This window comes from Mytilus trossulus, chromosome 3 (assembly GCF_036588685.1).
Source record: "Mytilus trossulus isolate FHL-02 chromosome 3, PNRI_Mtr1.1.1.hap1, whole genome shotgun sequence".
NCBI lineage: Eukaryota > Metazoa > Mollusca > Bivalvia > Mytilida > Mytilidae > Mytilus > Mytilus trossulus.
This window is the reverse complement of record NC_086375.1, coordinates 84150126-84165501: the sequence shown is the minus strand read 5'-3', so window position 1 is coordinate 84165501 and position 15376 is coordinate 84150126. Positions and strand designations below refer to the sequence as shown.

Here is a 15376-nt window from a genome sequence, read left to right as displayed (position 1 = left end):
TTTGGTTTCCAATTTTGCAATTTGATTAGGGACTTTCCGTTTTTAAAGTTCTTGGTTTTATGATTTTACTTTTTTCTGGTTTCATTGGCGTGTATTTTCTGGTGTTATTGTGTTTTAAAAATTATCATCTCATTCACATGTCATTTTTTATGTTATTGTGTATTTGTGTTCACGGATTGCGGTTTCATTGGCGTGTCATTTCTGGTGTAAAGAAACTTACAAAACCTTTGAATAGAATTACGATACTGTTGTCAAGTCATTAAAGATTGCATATTTTGGTGTTAATATTGAGTCACTGATAAGGTCTTTGCGTCGGAACTAAACACATTTATTCTAAAAACAGTTGTTGGCATGACACGGGTTATGTTCTTCTCATATATGTTATGATGGTATGATACTAAACCCCTAACGGGAAGGATTGTGCCTGATGTTCATATGATGAAATCATAATCTTTCAGTCAGTTTAATTGAAGTCTGGAGCTGGCATGTCAGTTAACTGCTAGTAGTCTGTTGTTATTTATGTATTATTGTCATTTTGTTTATTTTCTTTGGTTACATCTTCTGACATCAGACTCGGACTTCTCTTGAACTGAATGTTAATGTGCGTATTGTTATGCGTTTACTCTTCTACATTGGTTAGAGGTATAGGGGGAGGGTTGAGATCTCACAAACATGTTTAACCCCGCCGCATTTTTGCGCCTGTCCCAAGTCAGGAGCCTCTGACCTTTGTTAGTCTTGTATTATTTTAATTTTAGTTTCTTGTGTACAATTTGGAAATTAGTATGGCGTTCATTATCACTGAACTAGTATATATTTGTTTAGGGGCCAGCTGAAGGACGCCTCCGGGTGCGGGAATTTCTCGCTACATTGAAGACCTGTTGGTGACATTTTGCTGTTGTTTTTTTATTTGGTCGGGTTGTTGTCTCTTTGACACATTCCCCATTTCCATTCTCAATTTTAATGGTATTTATTGGTCGCTGTCACATTGTATGTGATATGGCTTGTGTTATTGAATTAATGTATTACCATATTATTGATGTGTCAATTCTAGTGTCATTGTGCTTAATGATTGCTGTGTCATTGGCGTAAATTTCTTGTACTACAGTGTAATGGAATTACTATGCATTTATGTGCTTTTGTTTGTGTTATTGTGTTTCATGATCTCTGTTTTAATGACTTTTCATGTCGTTAAATCCATATTCTATTAAACAGAAGAGTGATTTGAACAGATTTCATCTTGAACATTTTTTTATTTATTATAAACAGTCATACAGTACATACAATAGTGAATGCAATAGATTGATCATAATCCTGTTTTACCAATGGAATGATTAAATCTAACGAAAGATTGGTAAATAATAAGTTATTGTGAGGCAAATACTAGAAAAGCACTATATTTCAGTTATACACTGATGCGACAAATGAAATCAAAAGAATATGTGATCGTTGGCGTAAAATACAAGAAGCATTTCTGCAAGCTTACATGTCCAAGCCATTTATTTGTCTTATAAACCATGGAGGATAAAATATATGAAATTATACTTTCAATTGTATTGATGTGTTTATTCGTCAAACATCTACTAGTTACCAATAATATATTATAAACAGCATATATACAAATAAAGGTATGTCCTTTTTAATTAAGCACCTTTGTTTGTCTGAAATCTTATGAAACTATGAATAGTACTAAATAAAATTCAAGGAAAATAATAACATTTCTTTGAACAGTTAAAAGATATATGTTATGATATAATATTGAGAAATATTCATTTCTCATTTGAGCATTTTTTCATAAGATATGTTTACATATATGTTCATTAATCATTCTTAAGGCGACTAATTCAAAATTATAAATATTGTTGATTTTTCTTTCGTCTTCAATACATCAGCACAGATTAAAATGCCTTTTGACACAATATGTAAATATGTATATAAAAACTAATATAGTAAGTTCATTCAAGGTATACTCAGTAGTGCTGGAGATGACTATTAAGGTTCGTACTCATATTTTTAAAAGCCTATCCCATATTACACTACATTCATTTTTAATTAAATGTCAAGTTTGACACCTAGACCCATTCTAATTTGTTTTGATCTGTTATCTCCTGGCAGGTGAAGGAGCAATAATTTCAGTTGAATTTTTCACTTCTCCCACACACGCTCTATCAGCGTGACTGTAGGTACCGATGGTACACGAAACTATAGCAACAGTTCTTTCTCTGTAACACACAATGTAAAATTCTGTGTTTTCCCGTCCTGGAAATTCATTGCTGCCGTCAACTTTACCAACGCAGCTAGGAAATCGTGTCTCACATGGTTCACATGTGGAATTGAAGCATTGGTTCTCAACATATTCACCTAAAAAAGATGTTTTACATGATATACTGTACATTTGTATTTATTTAAGCGCTTCATACTCTTTGTACCATATCAAAGGTACACGTTTTTTAATACTTCATGGCTTAGTTCTTATTATTTATTTTTGATTTGTGTAATTTAAGTAAGTTCATGATTTTTACGGGAGTTTCTCTGTGTGACAAAGAAAATAACAAATTAAAATGTTTTTATTGCCTCGGAAGAAAGGTATTATATGTGAGCATCCAAGGACAACACATTGTTGAAAGTTCTTACTTGATGTTGTAATTTGTATATACGTCTAAAATGTTACGTATTTCTATTATCTTTATAGTCATGTAATTGACTGCAATTTATAATTTTTATATCATCGATCATCTTTTGTCATAAATTGTGGAATGTAAAAGACATATATACGACCATTGATAATATCTTTATTTCTCTCTCGTATTTAACACATATGTTGTCTCGTGGAAAAAGTTATAGCCTCGAGTGCAAATTGGCGTACTTTAAGTTTTGGGTCAAATTAATGAATTGGAAATAATCATCAGATATTTCTCCGCTAATTATATGTTACATGTATATAGGAGTATGAATAATGACTGGTCGACTCGGGTACAACATAATCTTGCTTTAAACAACTGTAAGTATTGTTTGTTGTGGGTAGGTTTAACTTCTCTGCATTAAAACATTTCACTGTATATAATAGGACCAAATAAGTATTTCTCAATTCATAGATTTGTTGAGCAGTCTTGATTTTCTTTTTCTTCGGCATATATTCTTTTAAAAGAAGTCTAAACTATGCTAAAAAAAGTTAACTTACATGGTGTTTTGGGTACATATCTATTCTTTTGACATCTGACCATAGTAAATAGTTGACACCCGACACCTGCTGACTGGAATAGTCGTGGATATTTACATTCCTGTCTGTAGGGTTCATCTAAACCTTGTGCTAAAGATGGGTCACTACAATTATAGTACCGTGCACAGTTTGCTGGATCTGGTATAACCATCCTGGGGTTGTCTTGGCAGAACTTTGTTAAAACTCCTGATATTTATTTAATATTTATTTAGAACTTACATATTAAACCAAGAGTATTGCCACTATGTTACATAATGTACAATTTGTAATAACTATGATGTTAACTGCTAGTATTTTCATGCATGCATTTCAAGACGTGTATTCGGACGCATAAAAACAGTTGAAAGGCCAAATACTGATATAAAGATGATATTGATGTTAGTACTAAATAAACTTGTTTAAGATTTTATTGAAAAAACTTAAGCATAATACTGATATTAATATAGTACTTTCGAATACGAATCTGATTTCTTTGTCAATGAAACTCTACACAATTATTATCAAAAGTTATGTCGGTCTCACACCGTATTTTTTTACGAATATCACATACATTGATTATTTAAGTTCTTGTATCTGATTTCTTTTCGACGAATGTATGACAAAATAATATAGTTTTTTAAGTTTAAAATGTATTGACATTTCTCTGAAACATATGCCATCAGGTTTGCTCTCATAACCTGTACATAATTGCAAATACAAAATAGTAATTTTAATATAAAGCAAGATAATAGAATTTTTAAAATCTATCAAATAAGCACTTAAAGTGAAATTCGATTACGAGGAACAGAATCTTTTTAAAGAGCCAACAAGCCCACAAGATATATCATTATTGTCCCTCAGGACCCATCTCCTCTTCTCGTCCTGCAATCTTCCAAATTTTTCTTACACTTGTGCACAAATTGTTGCTTATTTTACCATTCCACGTAACACCTCCATATATTAACAACTTACCCGAATTTATTTTGGATGAACACCTTCGCCTAACTGGATCATACAAAGATACTTGGCAAGCTTCAACTGACACTGTTCTGTTGCTGAAGCAATTTATGTAATATTCGGATACAGGTCGTCCTGGGTAAGCATTGTTTCCGTCATTTAGACTTTTACAAGTCGGCAATCTGTCTTCACATGGAACACAGTTGGTTACATTGGGAGGACAATGGTTTTGTAGATAGTCACCTGACGAAATCAATAACATATATGGTGAAACAAATATTTACTCAGTAAACCCTTTAAAAAAGAGATTTTTAACATTCATCTTAACGTTTAAATAATGTATATAGGGCTTTAAAATAATTAGAAATTTCCGTAATTTTTATAGTTGTAATGTTTATACATTAATTTGTTTGTAGAACGATGCTCCTTTCTATCAATTGAAAGTGGAACAGAAATTTGGTCAACCAAAGTTACATAATGTTTTATACTGCAACATTTAAACTACCAATTGCATTGACGGTTTAAGCTCTACCCAACTGCACGAAGCCTAGTTTGTCAAGTTGATAAAGATTTTAGTAGATGTTTATAGATATATAACGCTATAAAAGACTTTATGAAGGAATGTCCTCAACTTCGTACTTTATTTAGTCTTTTTCGCTCATCTGGCGTAAATACAAAATTAAATCCTAGTATCTATGATGAGTTTATTTGCACCTGTTTTACGTTGGCAACTTCAAACTCATAACTGTTGATTTATAGGTGCAATATTGAGAGATCAATCATACATTGTTTCAAAACACATGTTTTATTTGTATCGGCTAGAAACATGATAGAACAATCTATGGAAAAATAAATTTGATATTTTGACACAACGTATATTAATTCTATATTTTTAAAGCGAGCAATCAGTGTTAGTCCCGTTATAAACAGAGGTCTTTCGTTAAAAATATTATTGTCAAACGGATACGTTAATCTTTTTTTTTTCAAACAAAGTTTAATGCATAGTTTCATTCCATAATATTTCAAATATACTAGTCAAAACAAATCATAACTGCTCATGAACGAGATATTTACTATTATTCCTATGATTATTGTCTGTACACAATTTTCAGTTTACGTATGTCATATTTTCCCTTAATATTATCAAAGACTCTTAAATTAACATAATGACAACTTACATGGAGCTTGAGGTTCAATCCGGGGTCCACACGTGACGTCACTAAAGTTCTGACAGGTCATCGATGTAGTGTCGAACAATTGTGGATATTTACATTCTCTCAAGTAACTTCCACCAATGGTTGGTCCACAGTCGAAATATTGTGCGCACTGGTATAAGTGGGGTTGTATTGTACTTGGATTAATTGTACAGTGGCCCTTTATCATATCTACAATTACACTCATTCATAATTTATCTTTGTTTGGACCTATTAGTTTGAAATCCTTCATCATATTTACATTTAACCACATTAAAAGTACGGAAAGGCTAACAATAACAGCTGATATTTTAGATGACGAATCAAAGATTAATGTATAATTAGTGTATCATTCATGTTTTAATTTTGGAAGAACAAAAACACTACATCAGAATCAGTTCATTTTATATAGTACATACATTTGTGTTCCATTAGAAAAGATGATGTAAAACCTCATGTAGAAAAAAACAGGTACAAATTTTGGAGTTTTTTATAAGGTCAATTAAATATTATATCGAGAATATAACAATCTATTGGAAATCCATTGACCATTGAATACAAAGCTCTTTTCAAGGTAACTCCGATGCAGATTTCTATTTCATATAGGAGGAAAGTAAAATGCAAAATATCAAGGCTACAATCAAAGCATGTAAACTATCTGTAATCATAAAGCTGATAAAAATTAATGCTAATGCGTATTCCATGTAGATCATAGCTATAACATAGAAATTCAGTTTGGTAGTTACTTTTTTCTTCTAAAAAAATCTGTTTACCTATCTAAACACGACTCATTTCATAGTGCTTTAAAGACAATTTATGCCAATGCAGAAGTAGAAAGCAAAGATCAAATTTAAAATTGAAATGTGTTAATTATAGGTTGTCACAAAGTTTCCAAACCTTCTGTGATGTCCCTGGTACAAATTCGTGCTCCTGGGTCAAACAGTCCAGTGAGACATTTTTCAACAGATACAGTTCTACCTCGGTTGCAGACAATAAAATCTGGGCTCATTGTTTTGTTTGGAAATGGATGTAGTCCATCTGTCATTCCTATACAACTGGCGAATCTTTCTCTACATGGGCGACAGTTAGACATAGATGGGTTACATCTATTCTGTAGATAATCACCTGTATCATAAAATAAAATGTTTAATATCAACACATAAGTATGGACATTGAAAACCAAATGGTGCCTAATCAAATTTCAATTGATATTTTGTTATTCTAAGAATGGGTACTACTTTTTGTAGTAAATGCGTCTTGATTTTATTTTGTTCTGAGAAACCACTGTTCGAGGAGTGTTAAGTGCCTACAAACGTGTTAAACCTTGTCATATTATGAATGCCTGTCCGAAAGTGTTATGTGAGATGATTTCAGCTTTCCAATTGTTAAAATTCCATTTCTAAGTAGCACCTGCATATGGGGTATATATCTGACACGAAATTACCGTGATTGCATTTCCTATTATGATTTTCTTGATAGAGTGTTGCTGCTCACAAGGAAGCTATTAAACCAAGAGTTCCAAATGGTGAAGTTGAAATCATTCCTTCGTAAATTTTATGGACGCCATCACGAGTTGGTTGACCGTTATGGAATAACCGTTTCACAAATGATATCGGATATGTTCCTTACGTCGTAGCTACAATCCCCTTCCCTTTCATAAATGTGACCTATCGAATTAGACTATCTGATTTTTTATCACATAAGCAACACGACGGGCTGCCACATGTGGAGCAGGATCAACTCACTCTTCAGGAGCACCTGAAATCATCCCTAGTTTTGGTGGGCTTCGTGTTGCTTATTCTTTAGTTTTCTATGTTGAGTCATGTGTACTATTGTTTGTCTGTCTGTCTTTTCATTTTAGCCATGGCGTTGTCAGTTTATTTTCGATTTATGAGTTTGACTATCCCTCTGGTATCTTTCGTACCTCTTTTATTGTGATATGTTAAAAACTGCATAATAACATTGTGGTCAATGTTTTGTTCTAGATACACATTTGCTTACTCTTTTTGGAGAACTTGATATCATCCCAGATTTTTGGTGTTGCTCAGTTTTTAATTTGTCTATGCCTTATTTTAGATATACGTGCTGGTGTTTGTCTTTTTTACGTATATGTCATTCAGATATGTGTTACACCTTGTACGTACATGGTGATGTGTATTTTGTTCTAGATCCACATGTTACTGATGAGTAATTGAGACATGTGTTACAACTTGTATTTACATAGTGCTGTGTAATTTGTTCTGGATCCACATGGTACTGATGTGTAATTCTGAAATATGATACACCTTGTACTTACATGGTGCTGTGTATTCCGTTCTAGATCCACATGTTACTGATGTATAATTCTGACATGTGTTACTTTGGGTATCAAACAACATGGGATATGGACATTCTCGGAGGAAAGTTCTAGCTCGTATGCTAGCTTCACCACAGTCGAAATACTGAGCACAATTTACAGGGTTAGCTCGTATCACACCTGGATTAGCTATACAGAAAGCTCGTATTGCAGCTGAAAAGAAATAATTCAATGTGAATTTAACGACATGAAAACATTTTCAAAAAAATGTCAAAATGCTTGCATTCTATCAATAGACTGTTTTTTTCAAATTGCAGCAGTAAAAGTCGAACACATTTAGACATAATTGTGACTTAAAAACCGTAAAAGTTTAAAATGGTTAACATAATTTCATTTCGCTTCAGGTCTAATGATTACCTGCTCCAATAGAAGTTCTACATTCCCCAAGTGTTGGTTCAAAGTATCCAGCAGGGCAGGACTCCACACTAACTGTTCTGTTCATAAAGCACACTACATAATCAGCCGTCAGTTCTCTTCCAGTGATAGTGTTATTTCCGTCTAGTTTGCCGATGCAAGATGGCAGTCTTTGTTCACAGGGTTCGCAGCTTTGACCAGCTACAGGTGAACATTGGTTTCCTTGATATTGGCCTGAAATTACCATATGAACGTGCAACAATCATAAAAAAAAAGTACGTGTTATTTATAATACCAGATCATGTTTCAACAAGTAAAATATCTGTAGTGTAGAGTCTGCATGGTGCAAGTTTATTGTTAAGATGTCTTTTATAATTACTTTTAAAACAAATATATATAAAATGATTCTATATTTATCCTGAAGAGGTTCTGAACTTTTGTATTTTTCATTTTTCTATTAGAATCAGTCACATGACTGTTTTAATGAAGGAATATCATTATAACGACATCCTCATCGTACATTCTAATATTAGGATAGCAAACTTTACACATTATCTACAACTGGAAAATTGGAAGCTGAATTTGCTTGATATCAAGTTTTATTGGTGGAGTATTATAATCGGTAAACTTTGAAAAGTAAATATTTTCTATGTTCATTACAGGTTAAATATCAATTAAAACAAACAACTTACATGGACTTTGTGGTAAGAATCTACTGCCACATTTGACATTACCAAATACAACACAACTTCCAGTGACTTCATTGAATAGCTGGGGATATTGACATTCGTATAAATAAGCCCCGAATCTTCCTGTTGGCTTTGAGCAATCATAAAACTGGGCACAGTTGTTAGGATTTGAAATCTTCTGTAAGGGATTACTCCTACAGTATAAAGCTGGGTTAGCTGAAATGTAACAAAATATTTATTAATACCAATAGCTTTATCATAAAAATGCATAAAAAACAATTAATTTGTTTGTGTATTCCTATCTTGATGATAATGTGTTATAACAAGACAACGGTTTTAATGTTATGCCATATTCAGTAATTATTTTTAGTTCATGCAAAGTATCTAATAGACAACTGTAAGTAGTTTCTTCTGTATAACTAAATGTATTATCTAATGGATAACTGAGCGATTTTCACGCGAGTTTGGTGTGAGTTTCATCTGATATTTTTCACATGAAATCATATGAAATTCACGTGAGAAAAATTTGACCATTAATTCAGGTCTATTGAAAGAATTGTTCGGACATTCTAAAATGAACAAGGGTAATGTAAGGTAACACCCCCTTCTGCAAATTAATGATGGTATGACACTTGCTAGGATATATTAGTCTAGGATACTGTGGATTCATTTATTTTCGTGGGTACCAATTTTTGTGGATTATGGAACATTTCCATGTTCGTGGATATATTTAATTTCGTGGTTTTGCCGAAGTCTGCATATAAACCTATAGAAAATTTGTTATTAGTTGAACATTTAATTTCGTAGTTCACATTCACACACGAAAGCCACGAAAATTGGTATCCCACAAATAATAATGAATCCCGGTAATTTTGTTCAATATCATTTGTTTTAAGTCTTTCAAGACAATGGCCATGAATGAAATGTACGTGATTATTAGAGATTGCCATAGTCCCTTATATAATCGTAGTGCATCAAATGAAATGTTAACGCATGTACTTTAATACTTGTACACATATAATGTTGTCATTAGTATCAAGCAAACGATTGAGGTTTACTATTTCTTGGAAGTAGATTGTATACCAATATTTATTGGAAATAAAACATACTTGTTATGAAGTCTTACCTGGGTCTAGTTTAGTCATACAAGCTCTAGATGTTTGATCGTACACTCCATCCTCGCATGTACGTACTAATATTGTCCTATTAAGATAGCATGTTATATAGTAAGGTGTGTTTTGTCGTCCTGGGAAAGTATTGTTGCCATCCTGTAATCCAATACAAGAAGGCAGTCGATCTACACAAGGTTCGCAATTGAGAGCTGGTGCCCCGTCTGGACCTATACATTGATTCTGTAAATATTCACCTGACAAAACAAATGTTTAATTCTTATTAGAGGTCAGATCAAAATGGTTTACAAATAGTTCATGCTGCAAATTATATATCATATTGGTTCCTACGTTGTTAAGGTTTCGTGTATACATATCATTATTCAAAAGGGGAAAATATTAGACGGTGAGTAGATTTAACAATTTTCTACAGATGAAAAAATAAATAACCTAATACTATCAAATGTTGAACGATACCGCATAAATGTGTTCTACCATCTATTTTATAAATAAATATATAAATATATACATCTTTATTTTCGACTAAAATAAACATATTAAATAAGTTTGAATAGCAAAAGTAATTACATGGTTTTACAGGCATATATCTTTCCCCGCAATTGACTTTTGTGAACAGTTCACATGACTGTGATGTTGTTGAGTAAAGCTGTGGATACGGACATTCCTGTTTATAAGGACTGGTCGAAGAACCAGAGCTAGAACAGTCATAGTAAATGGCACAACTTGTTGGGTCTTCTACCTTGGCTCTTGAATTTAAATTACAAAATGCCTGTGGGTTACCTGAAAAAGATAAATATAGTCATACCGATTAATCTATAATACAACTCTCATTGTATTTATATAGTAAACATTTTGTATCTTTCAGATAAATCATTACTTACTTTTCTTCCCTTTTTATTGTCAATAAAATATTCTGTTATCATAAATGGAAAAATTCATATAGCAGACAATTTTTTGGAATAATATTCTAATTTACAATTGTCAGGATTGCTTGAATTGTGTTTAATTTTACTAAAGCATACCAATTAACCATAAGTCCCTAGAAATATATATTAATAGCATCGAATGAAAAGTAAATGCTTACTTGGATCAAACTTGACAGAGCAGGATCCAGTCAGAGGATCAAACTGTCCTAGTTTACATGTTTCTGTTCTTAGGGTTCTGTCAGATAAACACACAATGTATTTGTTCGGTTGGTTTGGAAAAGGGTGGTTTCCATCTGGCATACCAAAGCAACTAGGAAATCTTTGATCACATGGAATACAATTTGTTGGATCCCTACATATCAGATTCTGCTCGTAATCACCTACATAAAAACACATTAATGTAACCATTTTCAGGTGAAACTACATGTATGTTACTCAATTCAATAGTTCAATATTTTTAAACAAATTTAGTTTGGACTCAAATTCACGTCCGGTTTCAAATCCACGTCATTTTGTGATATTGTAGTTCAATCTGGATAAGTTCTTTTCTGTGGGTCTCTTTTCAATTACTCATATCAGCATCCAATTCTTGTCTCCTCTAATTAAATCTATGTTCTGCACCTGACTGCATACATGAAGGTTTTTTTAAGTAAGACATCTTGAAATCAGATTACTTGTATATTAAACATCTTTTTAGAACCGATAGCTATATAACACACCTTTCAAAGAACTCATAGTTTAATAAATCACCTATTTATGGAATCGTTAGTTACTAACTAGTAAATTAAACGGTTTCTGTGGAAACGATATATAGAGAGTAACGAAATCACATAAGAGTTTGAGTCTTTTGCATAATATTATAAATTTGTCGTGTTAAAAATGTTTGATGAATGAAATCAGAGAAATACAATGTTATCGTCGAATGCATAAATAAGAGAACCAGAAAATAATTCCCTGTCGTCCAAAAGAAATCTTTTGATTTAAACCGAACTAAGCATTCTAAGTTTTTCAGTGCATATTTTTTAACCGAATAGTTATGTGACTCCGTATCACTAGAAGCGGGATAAAACTGGAATATGGCGGTCTTCTGTTTAATTAACTGTAGAAAGTAATTGAAAAGCGCCAGTTTATTTGTGTCGAGACGTCGATCTGGGTCTGATTGCATAACATTGTATGGGATTATTTTCTTTAGAAACGATTTTCTGCCAAGTTAAAACCTGCATTGGTTAGAATTACATACATGTATACAATCTGATATCAATATAGCTTTCAAGGTAATAGTTCTAACTTACATGCATTCTTCGGTTCAGGTCTAGCTCCACATTTGACAGACTGGAATGTTTTACATGGTAAACCAGTAGCATCCCCCAGTGATACCAGCTGAGGATAAGGACATTCCTGTCTATAGTTTCCTAATGGTGTGTTCTTTTGTCTACAGTCTATATACTGAGCACAATTATCTGGATGTGGTACAACAGCTGTCGGGTTTGCTTCGCAGTATGGACCAGGGTTTACTTGAAAATGGAAATTAATTAAGTACGAGTCAATAATAGTTTATTGATGTGCAAAGCTTGATAATTAAATTTTATACAAAAACCACAAGTGAAAACCTGAAGGATCCGCATGCTTATTAAGATAAAAAGACACTTACGATAAAGATGATGTTACAACTATTCTGATTTCATAAATAAAGGCAACAGTAGTATACCATTTTTTCGAAATTCATAAATTGATTGAGAAAAAAACAAATCCGGGTTAAAACTAAAACTGAGGGAAACGCAACATTAAAATGTATTACACACAGAAACGATAATATAACAATAGTCATAACATTTTAGATATCTCATTTGAGTTGAGACAAAAAAATCATTGCATTATTTTCAAAACAAAATATATGCTAAAATTTCTGTTGAATACTTTAACATCAAAGATACATCAAAATTTGAAGCAGTAGGAGGACAGTGTGTTACATTAATAAATAATACTTACAAGGGTTAAGTGTAACTGTACATGAACCACTTGTTACATCGAAGATTGGAGCCGTGGGTGGACATTGAGTTACACTGATGGTACGTTCATCTTTACATTGCATGAAATATTCTGGTTTATTTGGTACAGCTTGTGGTCCATCACGTTTACCGACACAGTTGGGGTTATCTAATTCACAGGGACGACAGTTTCCAACGGGAACACATATCTTCTGTTTCTGATAATCACCTTCATTAATTGAAACGAATAATATGGTACGATCAGTGAAATCAATTGCTATCATTTGTAACAACTTGCTAAATACAATGTATTTCAGTTAAAATACTTGTGACCAGAAACTTGATAAAGTTTTATTTTCATTTTGGTCTTAGAAGGCAGTTAACCTTTATATTACGCTTATGAAATAAAGTGGAAGCTACTCATACTTCGAATTAACTTTTTTCCATATCATAACTTATTGCGAGAGCTTTATTAAACTGTTGGATATGTTTTATGATGACGCTGTTTTCAATTATTCTTATTTTACCTCTATAATATTATGATAACATGTTATATACTTACATGGGGCTTTCGGTTCTGGTCTGTTTCCACATTTGACCTCTCTATAAGGTTTACATGAGTTGTTAAAGCTATCAAATAGTTGTGGATATGCACATTCCTCCTGATAGTTGCCTATCAGTGTATTTCTATTTCTACAATCTACATATCTAGCACAACTTTCCGGGTGTAGCATTATAGCTGTAGGATTATTCTCACAGAACGTTACAGGATCAGCTACAATACATTGGTTAATATATTTATCATGAAGTGCAACTCTATCCAATATCATTCACATTGCTTAAGTTATTTGGACAGTATTTTTTATAACCGAATAATCATCTTTTCGTTGTTGTATTAATTTAAAGCATACACGCTAAATTTGAGACGAATTATATATAATATATAAACATAAATTCTTTAAGAAGTCAAATACAAATATTCATGAAACATCTGTAAAGCATTTACTTACTGCATTGTTAGTAGTATCATTCTAGTTTTGATGCATGCAAAGCGTGTTCTGAAACATCTTACTTTTGCTTTAATTATTTTTAAGTTTTTAAGATAAGAAATACATTTCACATTGATAACTTTAACAATCAAATAGTATTGCTTAATATTCCGCCGTGTTCATTATTGTGTACACGAACGTGCAACCACGATAAGCAAACAACACATTGCAAAGCTGTAACATTCAAATAAAAAGAAGAAATTGCATGCAGTAGATTGGCAAAACAATTATACAACACATCTATGCGCATGATATTGCCTACTACGATGGTTATTATATATGGAGCATACTTTCTTAAAGCAGATGCAGTGCAGTTTTGTTCATATACAGATGCAAGAGCGCTTGTGAATGTCAATACATACAAATGTGCACCACACGTAAAGCTGATATTGCGCAGCAAATACCAATACTTGTCTCTTACATGGAGTATATCCTTCTAAACAGACTCCATTTACAGTATCAAATACCTCTGCAGGACAAACAACAATTCTAGTTGGTTTTTTGTCTACACAGTACATATATATAAACATTTCTTTCATCGAGTGCCATCCGTCTTGCAAACTGGAACAAAAGCTCGGAGACTTAGTACATCTACCTAAAGATTCGTCAAATTTGTACCTTTTGCATCTCCTTACTTTTACCACTTCCTGATTAGTGCAAGTCATGTAGTGAATGTCACTTCCAGGTAAGGCAAATCTTCCATCTTGTTTTCCACGACATGCTGAAGGAAGACATTTTCCCTCCAAGAAATCGAATACATCTGGACTACAAGTATTCTTTCCTGCAAATGACCCCTTGATACAACTATAATATGTTGTGCCATCTTCATGTCCATAGTTTCCATCAGGCATTCTTTCGCAGGAAAATTCAGGCTTAACACAAATAGATTTTCTGGAATCAAAAACAGACGGACTACAATCCTCAACACTGGTCTGTCTGCCATTTGTACAGACTATGTATTGGAATATATTAGATGTTGGGTAGTTACCATCTGCCAAGCCACTACATTTAGACTTCTGTTGCTGTGAACACTGTTTAGAACGTGCATCAAACAGTAAAGGTTCACAACTTCCAAATTCGACAACATTTTGATTAAAACAAAGTACATAATTTGATTCGGAACCTTGCATGGACTGTTTCCCGTTAGGTAGGCCTTCACATGTATTAACAGCCGTCTCGCAACCTTTCATTGATGGATTGAAGCTATAAGGGGCGCAACTTACAGTAGTAAAGAATCTCCCCTGCTTACAAACGGCGTACTCCATTTTATTGTCCACAATAGGAATATTTCCCGCCATTACACCTGCGCATATGTTCAATGTGTCAACACAGGGAACGCAGTTTCTGTCATTGACATCGCATCTTTGGTTTCCAAGGAAACCGCCTGTGGATTGATATCAGGTTTATGTTAATCGAATGTCATTTTAAACAAAAACAAATAGGAAGTTCTACATTAGTTGAGTTCATTGCTCGAGGAATTAATGCAACAAAACGAAATTAAGTTTCATTCTATGATTCAATAAATGATTGTTTAGTAG

General features: G+C 32.8%; 1 protein-coding gene across 2 annotated transcripts in view; it reads right to left on the bottom strand.

The window, feature by feature from the left end:
• Nucleotides 1-1230: 1230 nt before the first annotated feature.
• Nucleotides 1231-15376, bottom strand: part of LOC134712675 (uncharacterized) — a 30262-nt gene continuing 16116 nt past the window's right edge. The window contains exons 10-24 of one of the 2 annotated variants that reach the window (XM_063574432.1): nucleotides 14260-15222; nucleotides 13352-13564; nucleotides 12791-13018; nucleotides 12094-12315; nucleotides 10960-11181; nucleotides 10443-10655; nucleotides 9872-10111; nucleotides 8749-8961; nucleotides 8060-8290; nucleotides 7643-7855; nucleotides 6244-6471; nucleotides 5332-5538; nucleotides 4169-4396; nucleotides 3179-3403; nucleotides 1231-2358 (exon numbers count right to left, since the gene is read on the bottom strand). In XM_063574432.1, the coding sequence (XP_063430502.1) occupies nucleotides 2099-2358; nucleotides 3179-3403; nucleotides 4169-4396; nucleotides 5332-5538; nucleotides 6244-6471; nucleotides 7643-7855; nucleotides 8060-8290; nucleotides 8749-8961; nucleotides 9872-10111; nucleotides 10443-10655; nucleotides 10960-11181; nucleotides 12094-12315; nucleotides 12791-13018; nucleotides 13352-13564; nucleotides 14260-15222 (4106 nt within the window). In that variant the 3' untranslated portion in view covers nucleotides 1231-2098. The remainder of the gene's footprint in view (nucleotides 2359-3178; nucleotides 3404-4168; nucleotides 4397-5331; nucleotides 5539-6243; nucleotides 6472-7642; nucleotides 7856-8059; nucleotides 8291-8748; nucleotides 8962-9871; nucleotides 10112-10442; nucleotides 10656-10959; nucleotides 11182-12093; nucleotides 12316-12790; nucleotides 13019-13351; nucleotides 13565-14259; nucleotides 15223-15376) is intronic. The other variant, XM_063574433.1, reaches the window with a different exon arrangement.